Source organism: Panthera pardus, unplaced genomic scaffold, assembly GCF_024362965.1.
Source record: "Panthera pardus isolate Hobbes unplaced genomic scaffold, ASM2436296v1 HiC_scaffold_3, whole genome shotgun sequence".
NCBI lineage: Eukaryota > Metazoa > Chordata > Mammalia > Carnivora > Felidae > Panthera > Panthera pardus.
Window position 1 is genome coordinate 26,065,569 of NW_026526876.1, and position 15,252 is coordinate 26,080,820.

The window sequence follows — 15,252 nt, forward strand, 5'->3', positions numbered from 1 at the left end:
CGCTGGAGCGAGGGGAGGCACGTGCATGCCACACACCATTAGAGCCCTGAGTTCTGGTAGAACATGCTGGAGGCAGGGAAACGGTGCTTGGCAGGAGGTATTTATAGAAGGGCGTGCTTGGGGTGCTTTGTAACGTGGCCGGGCCACATTGATCGTCTCGCAAGAGTCCTGAAGCAGCAGTGTGTGTTTCTGGGGAGGTGTGCCCTTTGCCGGGGGCCCGGAGCTGGTCTGTGCACCCCAATGCTGTCCAGGCAGCTTCCCCAAAGCCAGACCGGTTTTCCTCCCCAGGCTGCCCCCACCCCTCCTTTCTCCCTTCTCCCAGTAGGAAGAATCAGCAGAAAAAGAAACCTCTCCCTTGAAACATAAATACTCTAAGCATGGAGGGGTGGGGTGGGGGGGGCGTAACCAAGAATCACTCCCGAGTGTCCAGCAGGAAACAACGAACTGCTTTTTTCTGCTCTTCCCCCTCTTCCTCCATAATCGCTGTTTCATAAGGAAAATCTCTGGCTTGTACCATCCACCTGAGTGATGCGAAGGCCAGGGACAAGAGGGCTTGAAATCTTCTGCCCTCGTATCCTAGGCGAGAGGCTGATGATGTTGAGAAAAATCAGAACCAAGTTTTCACCTGCCAGTCAAGAGTGTCCCCTGTCTGGAAGAGAGAGTTTCCAAGGTGGTGAACTGAGCTCTCTGTGGACACATCACCACCGCGGCTGCACGAGAACCCGTCTGAGAGATGAACGAGAGGCCGTCCGGCATAGCAGATAATAGGGCCAGGTAGCGGGGTTCAGACCCCAGCTCCGCCACCTTCTGGCTGGGTGACCTTGGGCACATGACTTCACCACCAACCTCCCACCTGTAGAGTGGGGATAATGACGCTGGTTGAGATGAACCATGTGCACCTACTATGTGCCAGGCGCCTGTTCCTACTTTAAACTGGATGCATTTAAACTAGCTCACCGAATCCTCATCGCCCTGTTGAAGAAGCTCCTACTAGTGTTATCCTTACTGTAATAACAGTGCCTCGCAGCAAGGGGGTGTCTCAAGGATTAAGTGAATTAACGCGTGTCAGTTGCCCAGCACAGTGTCTGGGTCGGCCCTGGAATCGGGGAGGCAGAAGGTGCACAAATGAGAGAAGCAGCAGACCCAAAATCAGGGTGCTGAGGAAAGGAGAAAAGCCTGGGCCCGGCTCTCTCTGCGGGCTTTTGCAGACTGGATCTGATGGATGGCCAGTGTCACCCAAATTAGATCAAGTCTGAACATTTTTCCTGTCTACACGTATTGAGACACGGGGTACGGAGTTGTTTTTCATTCCTGGCTGGCCTTTATTGTATCCGATAGCCATGGGGGTTGTGATGTTATAGCTGGGGCCGAGCCGCCGGTGCTGTGAACAGAAGGAGGCGGCCACATGAGTGGGCTTGTAATTGGCAACAATTAAGACGTCATGCCATTGAATTACGTCGTTTGCAACCCTCTTGGCTGCTCCGTTTAAGTGGAATCTAAAAGAAGAGGGCAGTATGCGACTCTGCCTTTTCTACAGAGGATTTGAGTTTCCACAAATCCTGCAACATACGAATCCACTTCTGTTGGGGTGGCTGTTAGTGGGGTGTCTCTTTTCACATCGGGCTGGTGATAGGCTGGCCAGGACGTCTGTCTGCCGGTGGACTGCCGTGTCTCCTTGCTGCGGGGGTCCCACAGGTCCTGCACGGCGGGGGCGGGACTTGGCAGGGTGGAGGGAGGAGGGTGTGCCTGTGGTTCACGGCTGGTGGCAGGGCTGGGGGGTGATGGAGGCCCCCGGTCAGAAGGGAAAGAAGTTCAAGGTGCCCGCATAATTTACTCAAGAGCCCACCTCCGGATTGTTGGACAAAGTGGAATTTTTTAACTCTGTGGGTTAGATGGAAGAAGGGGGTGGTCTCCATCACTCCATGGGGGAGAAATGCACAGAGTGTGGGCCGGACACACCTAAGCGTGAATCTAATCTCTGCCACTTATGAGCTGGGTGACCGCCGTGTCTTCAACCTCGGGTTCCTCCGTGTAAAGAACAGATAATAATGCAACTTGGCAAGGTGGATCTCAGGATGAGATAAGGGACGCTCAGTAGATAAATGGGCCTGCCAAGTGGCAATCGTCATCACCCTCCTCATCATCGTGGTCATGGGTTGTCCAGTTCTAACGCTCATCCTCTGGGTCTTCAAGGCATGTTTGTGCCTGGTATGCATTTGTAATGTGGGCGCGTGAAATAAAAATGAGTCTCTTAAGCCAGCCGCGGGGGTGAGTACCCTACACACCCCTCCTTTTACTGAGAGCTTCCATTTTAAGTGCCTTAACATGTATCAGTTCACTAACCCCCCCCCCCCCCACCAAAACCACCCTACGGGGAAGCATTACTATAATCATCCCATTCTACAGACGAGAAAGCCTTTCAAGTAGTTCTGGATGTGAATCGTTTAATGAAACCCTCAGACAGCCTGCCAACGTGGGTAGGTCTGCAGTCAGGAAGTGAATCTGAAACTGATTCATTGAGCCACAGAAGGGATGGATGATTAGAAAAAAAATAAATAATAGAGGAAATGGAGCCTTGTTCCACCCAGGCCCCCTGGGCGGGGGAGGACTCAGCAAACAGGCAGAGGTGGGGAGCCACCGGGGGGGGGGGGTGGCGACACCCTGACTTAGGGGAGAGTCACAGCCCACGTGTCCCCTGTACCCCTGCTGGACCCCTTGCTGGTGCAGACGCGACACCCACTCCTGACTGCTCAGTCTGGCTCTTCCTCTCTCCAGGCAGCACTGAAGGTGGGACCTCAGCCTCCAAGCCATTGTCATGTTCTCATTTCTGCCACATCAGTGGTAGATCAAGATGGGGAAAGTTGCCCAAAAGGAGGGAGAGGAAGGGGCGTCGATCTCGTTCTCTTGCTCCTGAAAACACTGCCTTAAATGGGAGTTTTGGTTTTTTTAACCTGAAGCCCCTGAACACATCCCTGTGGGATGTAATCACAGGACAGTCCCCTCCCCTTTCTCACATGGACTCAATGGCGATAGCTCTTCTCGAGGCAACCTGTACTGCTTGTCTGGTCTCTCAGGAATGCGAAGTTCCCCAGCCAGTAACTGCACTGTCCAGTCCCAAGTGGTAGCCAAACCTTCCAACTTTAGGCAAAATGATTGCAGTTGTCCACCCTTAGCTCAGCTGTGTTGTGGTGAAAGCCTAAAGCCCTGCAAAGGGGTGCAGCTGGCCTCTTGTCTGCTTAGCTGCACTCCTCCCTCTTGCTGTGGGTTTTGGGGGTGGGGGCAGAAAGAGGGAGCAGGAGAGGTAGAATTCTTACCTGACTGGCATTCTTCATGACATGGCATAGACTCTCTGGGCTTGGGGGTGTTCAAGGCTGGGTCTTTTTACCACTGTGCTGTTCTTGGGTTCTTCAGAGACACCTCCCCCCCCCCCCCGCCACACACACGCCCATCCCTAATGCCTTCTAACTTGTTCCCTTCATGTGGGTTTTGCACTCCCTCATGGTTCCATCCTCAGGCTCTTGGGAACCCAGTGATTTCCTCCCAGCTTCTCTCTGCCAAGGCTCCTTCACCCTTCCTGGCAGCCATCTTGGATGAGACCTAAGTCTCTTCCATGCTGGTGCTATGCTCTCAGCTTGGCCCACTCATCTGTGGGAACACTCCTACATCCCTTGCCCCCAGCAAACTCTGGCAGTGCAAACCAGCCGCCGAGCAACACTGACCTCTCCTTCACTCCCTCCACCACAACAAGTAGCCAACATCTCTCTCCTTTTAGATTTTCTAGGCCAGACTCACACACCAGACCACCGGACTCCCGGCATACACTGAATCCTCTCACTGAACTTGAGGTTAGGGGCAGAGATTTCCCACCCTCCGCCCTCTGTGGGATAAGGTATTTTTAACAGCCAAGGGCACATCTGTAGCCCTTTCACACATTCTTCTTCACACATCTCCCGCAATCTTCAACTCAGTTAACAGTTTCACCATCAGTGTGGGTGAGTACTTTAAGAGTCATGAATCCAGGGACGCCTGGGTGGCTCACTTGGTTAGGCTTCCAACTCTTGATTTTGGCTCAGGTCATATCCCAGGGTCTTGGGATTGAGCCTTGCATTGGGCCCTGCACTGGGCATGGAGCCTGCTTAAGATTCTCTCTCTCTCTCTCTCTCTCTCTCTCTCTCTCTCTGCCCCTCATCCCTACTCACTTTCTCTCTCTGAAAGAAGGAAGGAAAGAAAAAGAAAGAAAGAAAAAAAAGAGAATAAAAGAAAAAAGAAAAGAAAAGAGTCATGAATCCATTTCACCATTATTCCACTATTAGTTTCCTGGGGTGCCCTGCTCACAATTTTGGAATATAGTACCTACTATCTTAGAGATCTCCCTCTCCCTCCTCTCCCTCCTCTCCCTCCTCTCCCTTTCCCTCTGTATATATTTAGATACATAGATTAGATAGATAGAAATATACATACATATATAAAATACTTATACATACTTACATAGTATAAGTATACTTATATAGTATATATGATTTTTTTTAACCCAAGTATCATACTATACACAATTTCTTGGATTTTTTGCCTTTATCACCTAATAATTAATCTTGGAGAGCTCTCCATATTGAACATACAGAGCTTCCTCATACTTAATAGCTACAGTTTGCATTATATTATATGGTTGAATCCTAATTTATTTAACCAGCTACCCCCTCCCCCACAGTTGCTTGTTGTGCATGTAGTGCTGCAGAGATAGGTTTCCACTCACATCTGTGTATAGGGTTGTGAATTTATCCAGAGCGTACATTCCTGGAAGCAATAATTGCATTTTTAAGTTTCGTGGGTGTCCCCGAATAGAGCTGCAAATTCACTTTCACCAAGTATATATGAAAATTCCTGTGTCTCACACCTTACTAGCCCTGGATATTCATTCATTCATTCATTCATTCATTCATTCATTTATTCTCCCTTTCTTTCGGTCTCTGTCTCTCTCTGTCTTTCTGGGGGTTTGCCAGTTATACTAGTGTATTTTTTTTTTTTTTTTATTGAATGCTTGTTTTTTTTTTTTTCATCAATTTCTGCTATCTTGTTTTCTTCCTTCTATTTGGAGAGGAGGTTTATTTGCATTTTTTCTATCTTCTTGAGATAGATAATTAGATAATTTACTTTCAGTTTTTCTTTTTTTCCAATACATGCTTTTAAGGCTATAATTTTCCCTCTAGCCTAACTTTGTTTTATGCCACAAGTTTTGATAAGGCATGTTTTTGTCATCATTCAGTTCAACAGACATAGAGAAAACCTTAAAATTAGTCAGAGGGGGGAAAAAGGCACACTAGCTTCAAAATAAGTCTACATATATTTTAAACCCACAATATAGTATTATTTTTCCTTTTTAGTCACTATTTATTTACATTTACCCACACAGTTACCCTCTTCATTCTTTCTTCTTCTTTCCTGTATTTCTGTGCTTCAGTACCAGATCATTCTGCTTAAAGAATCTCTTGAGTATTTATTTTGATGCAACTTTGCTGATGACAGATTTCCTCAGTTTTCATTTTTATGAAAATACTGAAAAATGTTCAATGTTGAAGGATATTTTTGTTGGGTATGAAATTCTAGGCTGATGATTGCTTTCTTAAAGCACTTTTGAAATGTCATGTTATGTCATGACTTTCATCATTCCTGTTTCTGGTGTCTCTTTTGTTTTGTCATAGTCTTGCCTCTTGATGTGTCTTGTAATTTTTGATTGAAGGCTACACATTTGAATGGAAAATTGTAGTAGTTCTTAATGGTGTTATCTCCTCCAAGTAGAATTTACTTTTGTTTTTGACAGTCTGTTAGATCAAAGAAGATTGCCTACATCCAGTCGTAAATTGAGCTGATTTTAAATAGGCTTAAATATTGCAGAAGCTGATCTCTTACTTGTTCACCTGCAGTGTAAGCCTTCCTGAGCCCTGTGTTTGAAAGATTGGGCTGTTTATCAGACCTGCCCTTCTGGGTGAGCCCTGAACACCTATTATTGACTCTGTAGCATTATGAGTCTGCTAGAAGATCCTCATGGCCTTTTTCTCAGCCTCTCAGGTCCACACTCTATATGAACTGGCCCACGCATCAAGTGGAAAGTTGTACAACATGTCAGGCTTACGTCAGTGTATTTCCTTTATCTTCTGGCTTTTTTCTGAACTAACCCCAGAATCATACGTCATTTTTTTTCTAAAGATAACTCATTGCATTGAATTCATAGGTCAATTTAGGGAGAGTTAACATTTTTCTTACATTGTCTCCCTACCTGAAAACATGATACTTTATTTATCAGCCTTGTTTTATATTTATCAATAGTTTTAATGTTGTCTTTATACAGCACTAGCACATAACTTATTAAGGTTACTGCCCTATAGTTTACCATTTTGTTGCTACATAGACAGCATTATATTTTCCAACTGTATTATAGCTGTTGTTTTGTTATGTTACTTATATGTCCACTTCTTTATTTCAATAATAGTATTATTTGTAATGTTTTTTTTTTCAGCTGGTCTTGATGCAGGCATCCATGCCTACCGTCCTCCACTATTGATGATGATTATGCACCTCAAAAAGTCTCAAATCACCGATGTAAGACATTTTGCTTTATAAAGGAGGCTCAGATATTTCCTGGAGCATCATCAATTGTATAGAAGACTTGGTCTTGAAAATCATGTTGATGTAGTGAGGATAGCAATCAGGGCTGAGCAGAGCCCAGGTGCCAATCTTCTTTTCTTCTTGGCAGAGATAGGGGAAGAGCTCTTAACTGGGGCACTTTGGAATTCTGTGTGTCCATATAAGGGGACCTTTGTTGTACGTCAGGTAGCAGGGGTAAAAATACCGTTGAAACCTTTTTTAAAAAGCCTGATAATACTTCTAAGAGTGCTAAAATGTTTCATGTCCTTTAACCCAGAAATTCCACTTGCAGGAATATATCCTGAGAAAATACTTGCAGATGTCCACAGGTATTTAGCTATAAGGGTGTTTGCCTATCGTTGTTTACAATAAGGAACTTTTTTTTTTCCTGAAACAGCCCAGTTGTTCCACAGTCGGGAAATGGTTGCCTCGGTTTTGGTATATCCAAATCATAGGATATATATTCTGCAGCTCCTGAAAACAGTGCAGAAAATATTGATGATATTAAGCAAAATGAAATCAGGCTATACTGTGGTACGTGCAGTATGCTCACATTTGTAATGCATGGAAACAATATATTTTGCATAGAATAATTCAACAAAGAAAGTCATATTAATGGTGCAGTTGCTATCATTACAGCTCATCAGTACCGCCTGATTAAACCCTCTCCCACTTGCCTTGGGGTCTGTGGCCGTGCCTGAGGAGAAACATTGTGGGTATTTTGTAGGGCATCTTGTTGGACCTTCAGCAAAATCTTGGTCAGCAATCTCCCCAGCTGGACTTTTTTTTTTCTGGCAAAAGCAGTGGCCCTTGGTGTATGTTTGTGATGGCTCTTGGTTTCCTCTAGAAACTAGTCCATCAGTAACCTCCTGCTATCAGACACTGACCTCCATTGCAGGAGGTTTGGGCACGCAGTGTCACGGTGGCACAGAGTTGTGCCAGAGTTCTGCCTTCTCACTTCTACAGCCTGGACTCCCGGCAGGACAGACTGACTCTGGCTTTTGCTCTTAGCCGCAGGGGAGGGAGCACTAGAAATACAGACAGCATATTCCTTGGGTCCTGCTTTTGTCAAAGGACAGTGAATCCTTGCCTGGTAATATTCACTTCCTCCCACAGGCATTAGCATTGTGGGCAGGGAGAATTTGGTGGGTCCAGCATAGAAAACAGAGCACTCATCAGCGCCCAACCAGCAGCTTCGTCATCACTTGGTAGAGGGCAGTGTCTCTAACTAAGGCGAGATGGGTCCCAAGTTGGGAGAGCAGGACAGTAGTGATGTGTAGACGTCTCAAGGCTTCAGGTGACTCACCTCCTTCTGATGCTGAGCCTCTAATGTGCTTGACACTTAAAAATTCAATACATATTTGCCAATATTATATTTATTATCTGTGCAGAAACACCACCCTGCCCACCACGAAGACACCTTTTACATCATCATGCAGAGCGCGTTTCGCTCCTGAGATGAGAAGAACCTAAAATCTTTCCAATCCAAATGCCTTCGTTGATGGGGAGGCTGGAGAGGGTAGGGGTTTGGCAGAGTAGAAATGAAGGCAGTTCTGCAGGCAGCAATTGCCATGATCAGAGGGCGATTGGAGAGCTGGATGGAGATGAGAAAGTCCGGGACATTGTGCCCTTTTTCGGGGACAGATTTACCCCATTAAATCTGCCCCGTTGTTCACTTCTTTTGGGGTGTCAGGCAGTGGGGCTTTGTGACCGTAGCACTGTACTGAGATGGCATGAGGTGGCCCAGCCTTATTTGATTGCACTGGGATAAATCCTCACAACAATTCTTACGAAGCTCTCCCTGCTTTACAGATGAAGATACTGAGGTTCAGAGTGGTCATGTGACTTGCCCAGGGGGTGACATGGGAGAATTGGCATTGCAACTCAGATCTGCCTGATTCCAAAGCCCACGTGCCGTTCGCTCCCCAGCATAGCTGCAGATTCTAGGGATTAAACTGTGACCCTCAGTCCACCTGGAATTTATATCATACTTAGGCGGCGAGAAGAAGATGCCCATCAAATGAGTAATAAAGTTATTTTGGTAATTTCTGCTGCATTACAAATTACCTCAAAACCCAATGGTGTAAAACAACAACTACCATACTTTGCTCGTGATTTTGTGGGTCAGGAATTTGGGAAGTGCTCGGCCGGGCTGTCAATCAGAACACCCATTTATGGCCTCCAAGCAGTGGTTCTCAGCCAGAGGTAATTTTGCCTCCCCGGGGGCATTTCTGTCTATTACAGCAAGGGTGCATTGGCATCTCGTGCTAGAGGCCAGAGATGCTGCTGAACATCCTGCATCCCCAAATGTCAGTAGGGTCGAGGCTGACAACCCCTGCTCCACAGCTTGGTGATTGTGGGGGAGTCGGGCTTTGTACCTGGGGACTGGCTGTCCTCTGCCCGGGCTCCCCAGACAACCAGGCATCTCCTGCTGTGACCCAGCCTCAGAAGTCACATGGGACACGTCCACGGCCTCTGTTGGTCAAAGTAGTCACGAACCTGCCTAGACTCAAGGGGGAGGAGAGGTATGTCGACCCCGCTTCTCAATGGGAAGAGTGTCACAGAATTTGTGGTCACTTTTTAACCACCGTAGAATGTGATGGGGGTCAGCGTGATGGGAAGCAGGCAGAGACACAGGACCACTGGGGGCTGTCCTCTGGTCACCAGCGCATTCTGCTGGGTGTTGGCCAAGTGGCCACTGAGTCACGTAGACCAGCTGAGAGTTGCAGCGGCTGTAACTGACTGAGAAGCCCAGTCAAGGACCCCACCCCCACCCCCACCCCAAACCCTTCATCAAGTGCTATGGGGCTTTCTCTGGGTTAGTGGGAAACAGACCAGGATTCTGCGTTGGACTTTTCTCCCGTTTCTTTTCTCCTTCTCCCCAGTTAAACCCTGTCCACCACTCCCCCCACACTCCCAGTTCTCCACCTGGGCTGTCTCCCACCCCTGTCTAGAAGCTCACCTATCTCTGAGCACCTACGTGCTTCATCATTGGCTTGGGCAGGGAAATGTGGCGTTAGTGATTTAATCTCCGCGAGACATTTCTCCCTAATTACTAGTCACAGATGATAATTAGCGACTGTTAATTCCTGATAATTAACAAGCAGATTCATAGAGGTAATGGCACCAGGGAAATCATCTTCAAAGGCTCCAAGCCGCCATGCTTCTGGGCCCCAGCCTCCGAAGGATGCCACTAGATTTTGGCATCTCTCGCCCGGAAATTAACTGGGACCCTGCATTTCTGTCTACGTAGGGCAGTGATTGGACAACTGGGGACTCTAATCTTTGGTCTTCTTCCCTGGGTATAGGTTTGTTTTGTTTTGTTTGTTTTTAGAAGCTTTGTCGAGCGCAGAACAGTAGAGAGAAAATCAAATACATCTAACCTTGTGACCTGGAAGTATCCACCGTCAACATTTGGGTTCATTTCTTCCCAGTCTATGAATTTTTTTCGTAGTTGAGCTCATGGCAAACGTGGTTTTATACCCCCAGCTTTCTTCATTCAATATTATAGCGTCAGAGTCTCATCGGGCGTCAGCGGCTTGTATAAAAGGTCTGCCTCCCCCGTGAGAAAAACCAAATGGATGTTGTAGACAAGGGACAGGATTCACGAGGAGAAGTAACCAAAGAAAAGCAAAGACCTGATCATGTGGGAACTAGGAATTCATTCCAGACCAGAGTGCCTTCAGGGGACTGCCGTCCCTGCCCCGCCCACTGAAGACACTGGCTAGAAGATTGTCACACGGGAAAAAGAGTGGGAAGCAGTAAACTAAAGATGTTCATGGGGGGACATCGCAATAATTTTCACCTTCTGCCTTACGATTTTCCGTGCAGCACAGAGAAAAAAAAAAGCATTGGATCAACGTTCAGAAGATTTCCGGTCCGCACTCTGTCCCTCCACAAACTGGCTGTGTGATCCCAGGTAAATCTCTCATACGGACCTTGATTTTCCTAAATGTGCTTTGAGGGAAGTACGTGGGTTAGTCTTTTCGCCCTAAAAGGTGGTTTTCGGAATCGGAAATGCTGGGTTAGAGTATGCGTCTCAATATGAGAAGATATGCCGGCTGACCCCCTAGAAGTAAACCCAGTAGGGGCAGGAGACAGCCGTGTGTAACACTTGGTTGTTTACAAAGACAATCTCCCAAAATCCTGTGTTACGTACATTTCTAGATTCCCCAGTGACCTGCTCTGGATGTGCCTCTTCACCCCAAACTTCTTGAACCCGTTTATTTCTTCAGTAGGGAGATGATGTAGCCAGAGTGTAGACCTTGGAATCAGACCTAAATTTAAATCCGTACTCTGTCACCCACCTGTGATGTCCTGTAGGCTACATAACCTGTCTGAGCCTCAGTTTCCCCGTCCGTGAAATGGGGCTAATCCCACCTACTTACGGGATTGTCGTGAAATCCTGATGAGTTACTATACACAAGGGGCCTTTCCAGTCCTCAGCCAATGATATTAGCTATTCGTAAGTAAATAATTTCATAACCGAAGCATCAAAATAACGGTGTAAGGAGTAAGATTACCACTTTTCGCTCTGTGCAGCGTTCCATAAATTTGTTACACACTCTGGAAGGGGACTTTTTCCCTTTGCCCCAGCGCATTGCAGGCTTTGAGTCTCCTAGGACAGAGCTGGGCTGCTGGGTCAACTTCAGCCTCTTTTATTTCTTGCTTTTATAGCTTCAGATCCAATCTCCTCTCTACTTTCCTCTCCCCAAATCTCTAAGATCTAAATCTTTTTTTGTCTGTCAAGCTTACTGTTAAAATTGGCTATTCAGCTCTAGCCAGGCACTAGCTGTCGTGTTTCAGAAGCTCGGGTCTGTCTGCTTGTTAGCCCTTTGCTGTGTGATAATAATTCCTTACAAAGCGCTGTCGTATCTCCTGCTGCATTTAATCCCCCAGCAAGTTCGTGGGGTGGGCAGGTTAGAGCTCAGCATTCTTCATGGGGGGGGGGGGGGCAACGCTGTTCCCAGAGTGGGTGTCACGGAAACAGGCGCCATTTTGTGGAGGCAGAAGTTTGGAAAACATTGCAATGAGCAAAACTAAACATGCTTTTCAGGCCCATAACATATTAGTGTGCAAGGTGACTCTTCAAGACCTAGATGCAGTGCTTCCCGTGCCCTTTTTTCCCCCCACCAGAGTCCTTTTTGCTAGAATATTGTTCCATGGAACCCACTTTGGAGAACACTCATAGAGGAAGCACAAGTCAGGTCTCGGAAGGAGGCGGGGTGAAGTTCAAATGCAGGCATCGCCACTTGCTAGCTGAGCCATCTTGGGCAAGTTTCTTAACCTCTCTCCGTGTTCTCACACACACACACCTCCAGGAAACCGGCGGGGGGCTTATTCTGTAGACAGTCAGCTGAGGGGACAGGGCCGGTGCTGTGGAACTAGGGTCAGGACGTCCCCCCTTCTTGTGAAGGGCACCCATTTCTCTCCCTGTCTTCCTTCTCTCCACTCCTACAGCAAGCTCAGACCTCACAGACGAATCAAGCCTCCTGACTTGAGTGTGGCTTCTGTCCCCTTGCAGCTGGCTCAGCCAGGATATACCCATGTCTCAGCTGAGGGATGATGCTATGCTTTGGGAAGGGCCGCTGGATCACCCCCAGGGCCCTGAGCTCGGTGACCCCACCTCCCTATCCCAGGTGCTGTGGCACCTGACTCTTTGTGGGCATCAAGGTCCTATTTCAACGTTTTTGACTTTGTATTACTGCAAAGGGCCAATGGAAGGTGCTGACAGCCAGGCAGCATGGCAGGCTTGACCGGCTCAGGCCAGACACACTGTCAGAGTTTCCGGGGCTGCCAGCCTTCCAGAACTGTGCCTGCACCCTGCAGCCCCACTAGGTGGCCCTCTTCGGGGCTCTCATCACATCTTGGGCTTTCCCTATCATGGCACTGACTACATTGTAGCATAGTTGCGTGTTTGCTTGGCACAGAGCTTCTCAGAAGTCCATAGATACACAGCTCATCTGGGTCTTGTCGCAATGTCGATTCTGGTTTAGAAAATTGGAGGGGCGCCTGGGTGGCTCAGTCGGTTAAGCGTCCGACTTCGGCTCAGGTCATGATCCCGCGGTCCGTGGGTTCAGGCCCAGGACTGAGATCCCTGCTCGGGATTCTCTCTCTCTCTCCTTCTCGCTCTCTGCCCCTCCCCACTCACTCCCTCTCTCAAAAAATAGATAAACTTGGGGCGCCTGGGTGGCTCAGTCGGTTAAGCATCCAACGTTGGCTCAGGTCATGGTCCTGCAGTCCGTGAGTTCGAGCCCTGCGTTGGGCTCTGTGCTGACAGCTCAGAGCCTCGAACCTGTTTCAGATTCTGTGTCTCCCTCTTTCTCTGACCCTCCCCCGTTCATGCTCTTTCTCTGTCTCAAAAATAAATAAATGTTAAAAAAAAAAATAAAAAAAAATAAAAAAGAAAATTGGAGGGCCCTGGGATTCTGCGTTTCTGACAAGCTCCGGGGTGATGCTGATGCTGCTTGTCCGTGGGTCACACTTTGAGTAGGAAAGGTCAGGCGTTCTCAACTTGGGCTTTACCTTAGAATCGTGCAGACTGTTTATAAGATACCACGGCCCCCACATGAGCCCAGTTGCACCAGAATCTCTCAGGCTGGCAACCCAGGCCTTAGGGATTTTTAGATGCTCCCTGGATGTTTCTAGATTAACCCAGAGTTCAGTTCTGAGCCGGCCCGTGGGCTCCGTCAGAGCCGGCATCTGTGTTACCCAGCTCTGAGCCCAGGGCCTTGGCCTCGGCAGGAATCGGTAGCTGTGCTCGTGGCTCACTTTGTGTAGATGCTTGGTCTCTGGCTGGTTCAGAGCTGGCTTCTGCCAATACCACGTGCTGGGCCGCCAAGGTCGGATGGTTTCTGATGAGGTGGGTTTAGGAGGCCCATTGAGTTTGGACTGTGGTGTGGCTTCTTGTGACTTGTGTTGACCCAGAGCTGCAGCTGATTAGAGCCCATGAGGAAGATACCCTCCCAAGATGCCTTCCCTGCCCCTCTGCCTTATTTATTTATTTATTTATTTATTTATTTATTTATTAATAAATGTTTGTTTATTTTTGAGGGGGGGAGGGGCAGAGAGAGAGAGAGAGGGAGACACAGAATCCGAAGCAGGCTCCAGGCTCTGAGCTGTCGGCACAGAGCCCGATGCAGGGCTCGAACTCATGAGCCGTGAGATCATGACCTGAGCCGACGTCGGATGCCCACCTGACTGAGCCACCCAGGCGCCCCTGTGCCTTTTCGTAAAGGGTTGACTTTAGTTCCCTCCCGAAGACCCCTCGTCCTGGCCTGCTCAGAGCCGTGGTGGCTACCACCGGCCCACCCTCTCTCTGCCTCCAGAGCGCACCTCCTGCTGGCGGGACCTTGGCCACAGGCCACCCAGCGACCTCTGGGAAGATGAGTGGCTGCGGGAGGAAGGCCCTGACCCTGCTGAGCAGCGTCTTTGCTGTCTGTGGCCTGGGTCTCCTGGGCATTGCGGTCAGCACTGACTACTGGCTGTACCTGGAGGAGGGCGTGGTCCTGCCCCAGAACCAGAGCATGGAGATCAAGATGTCCCTGCACTCCGGCCTCTGGCGTGTCTGCTTCCTCGCAGGTAAGGGCACCCCAGGTCGGGACAGCCTGGCCGCAGAGAGAGGGGCGGCTTGTGCCCCCTTGGAAAACCTGCCCGAGGGGCTTCCCACGGGGAGGAGATGCCCCTGCTGGACGGGGGGCGGTTCACCAGGGATGGTCCTCGTCAACTCTGGGTGGCGCTCCCTGCAGCGACCAGGGCCCGTTCCAAACTCAAGCCCTGAGTCACGATGTCATGCCCCCGGGACCTGCGTGTCCTCACCTGAAAGATGACTGTAACCACGCCTTCCCCGAACTGCACCTCGCAGGCTGGACGAGGTGGCCTCACGCGGGTCTGGAACTGTTGAGGGACTTCTCCATCTCAGGGCCTCCCCACAACACTCCAAGGCAGGACTTACTTTTCCAACCTTACGTGAAGATCCGGGGAGGCGAAGTGAGTCTCCGTGACTCAGTGTCACATATATCCGCTAGTTTACAGAATGGGAACTACTTAGCGGTTTTCCTATTCCAACCCCATGAAGTGGGAAAGAGAAAACACAGATGCGGGTCCTTCCAAATCTGCAAGATGGTGTAGGCTCGGATCCCGCCTATCTGGGCCTCCCTCCAGTTTGCTGGGACTTCTCTGGAACCCTCGAGTTGCCGGTCCCAGCACTTGGCCTTTATCCCTTTATCATGGCCCAGAGCCACCTGCACAGGAGGGGCATCTCCGTACTCTGGCCGCAAGCCTGAGCTGGCTGGAACTGCCACAGTGTGGTCACTGAGCAATCCTTGAAGGTCCCTGTCACCTACGTGCACACTGGGCAGAGGGAGCATGTGGTCCCTTTATAATAAGCGGGGTTTTGGAGGATGGGGGTGGTGATTGGTGCCCACCAGTATTCAGCAGGGAGAGCACCCCGAAGCCTGGCCTCCCGGTGACTTGTGTCTGCTTTGGGAATGGCACCTGACGTTGACCTCACCTCCCACCGCCCTAGACTATGTGGCATCGATCACATGGTCACATGTACAGGTGAAGCAGCGTTTGAAGTCCCTAGTATTTGGCTTCCAAAATGATTGA

The 15,252-nt window shown here is 49.0% G+C and overlaps 1 protein-coding gene across 2 annotated transcripts in view; it reads left to right on the forward strand.

The window, feature by feature from the left end:
• CACNG5 (calcium voltage-gated channel auxiliary subunit gamma 5) overlaps positions 1-15,252 on the forward strand; it is a 40,998-nt gene that overhangs the window by 17,031 nt on the left and 8,715 nt on the right. The window contains exons 2-3 of one of the 2 annotated variants that reach the window (XM_053892793.1): positions 10,474-10,561; positions 13,971-14,223. In XM_053892793.1, the coding sequence (XP_053748768.1) occupies positions 14,028-14,223 (196 nt within the window). In that variant the 5' untranslated portion in view covers positions 10,474-10,561; positions 13,971-14,027. The remainder of the gene's footprint in view (positions 1-10,473; positions 10,562-13,970; positions 14,224-15,252) is intronic. The other variant, XM_053892794.1, reaches the window with a different exon arrangement.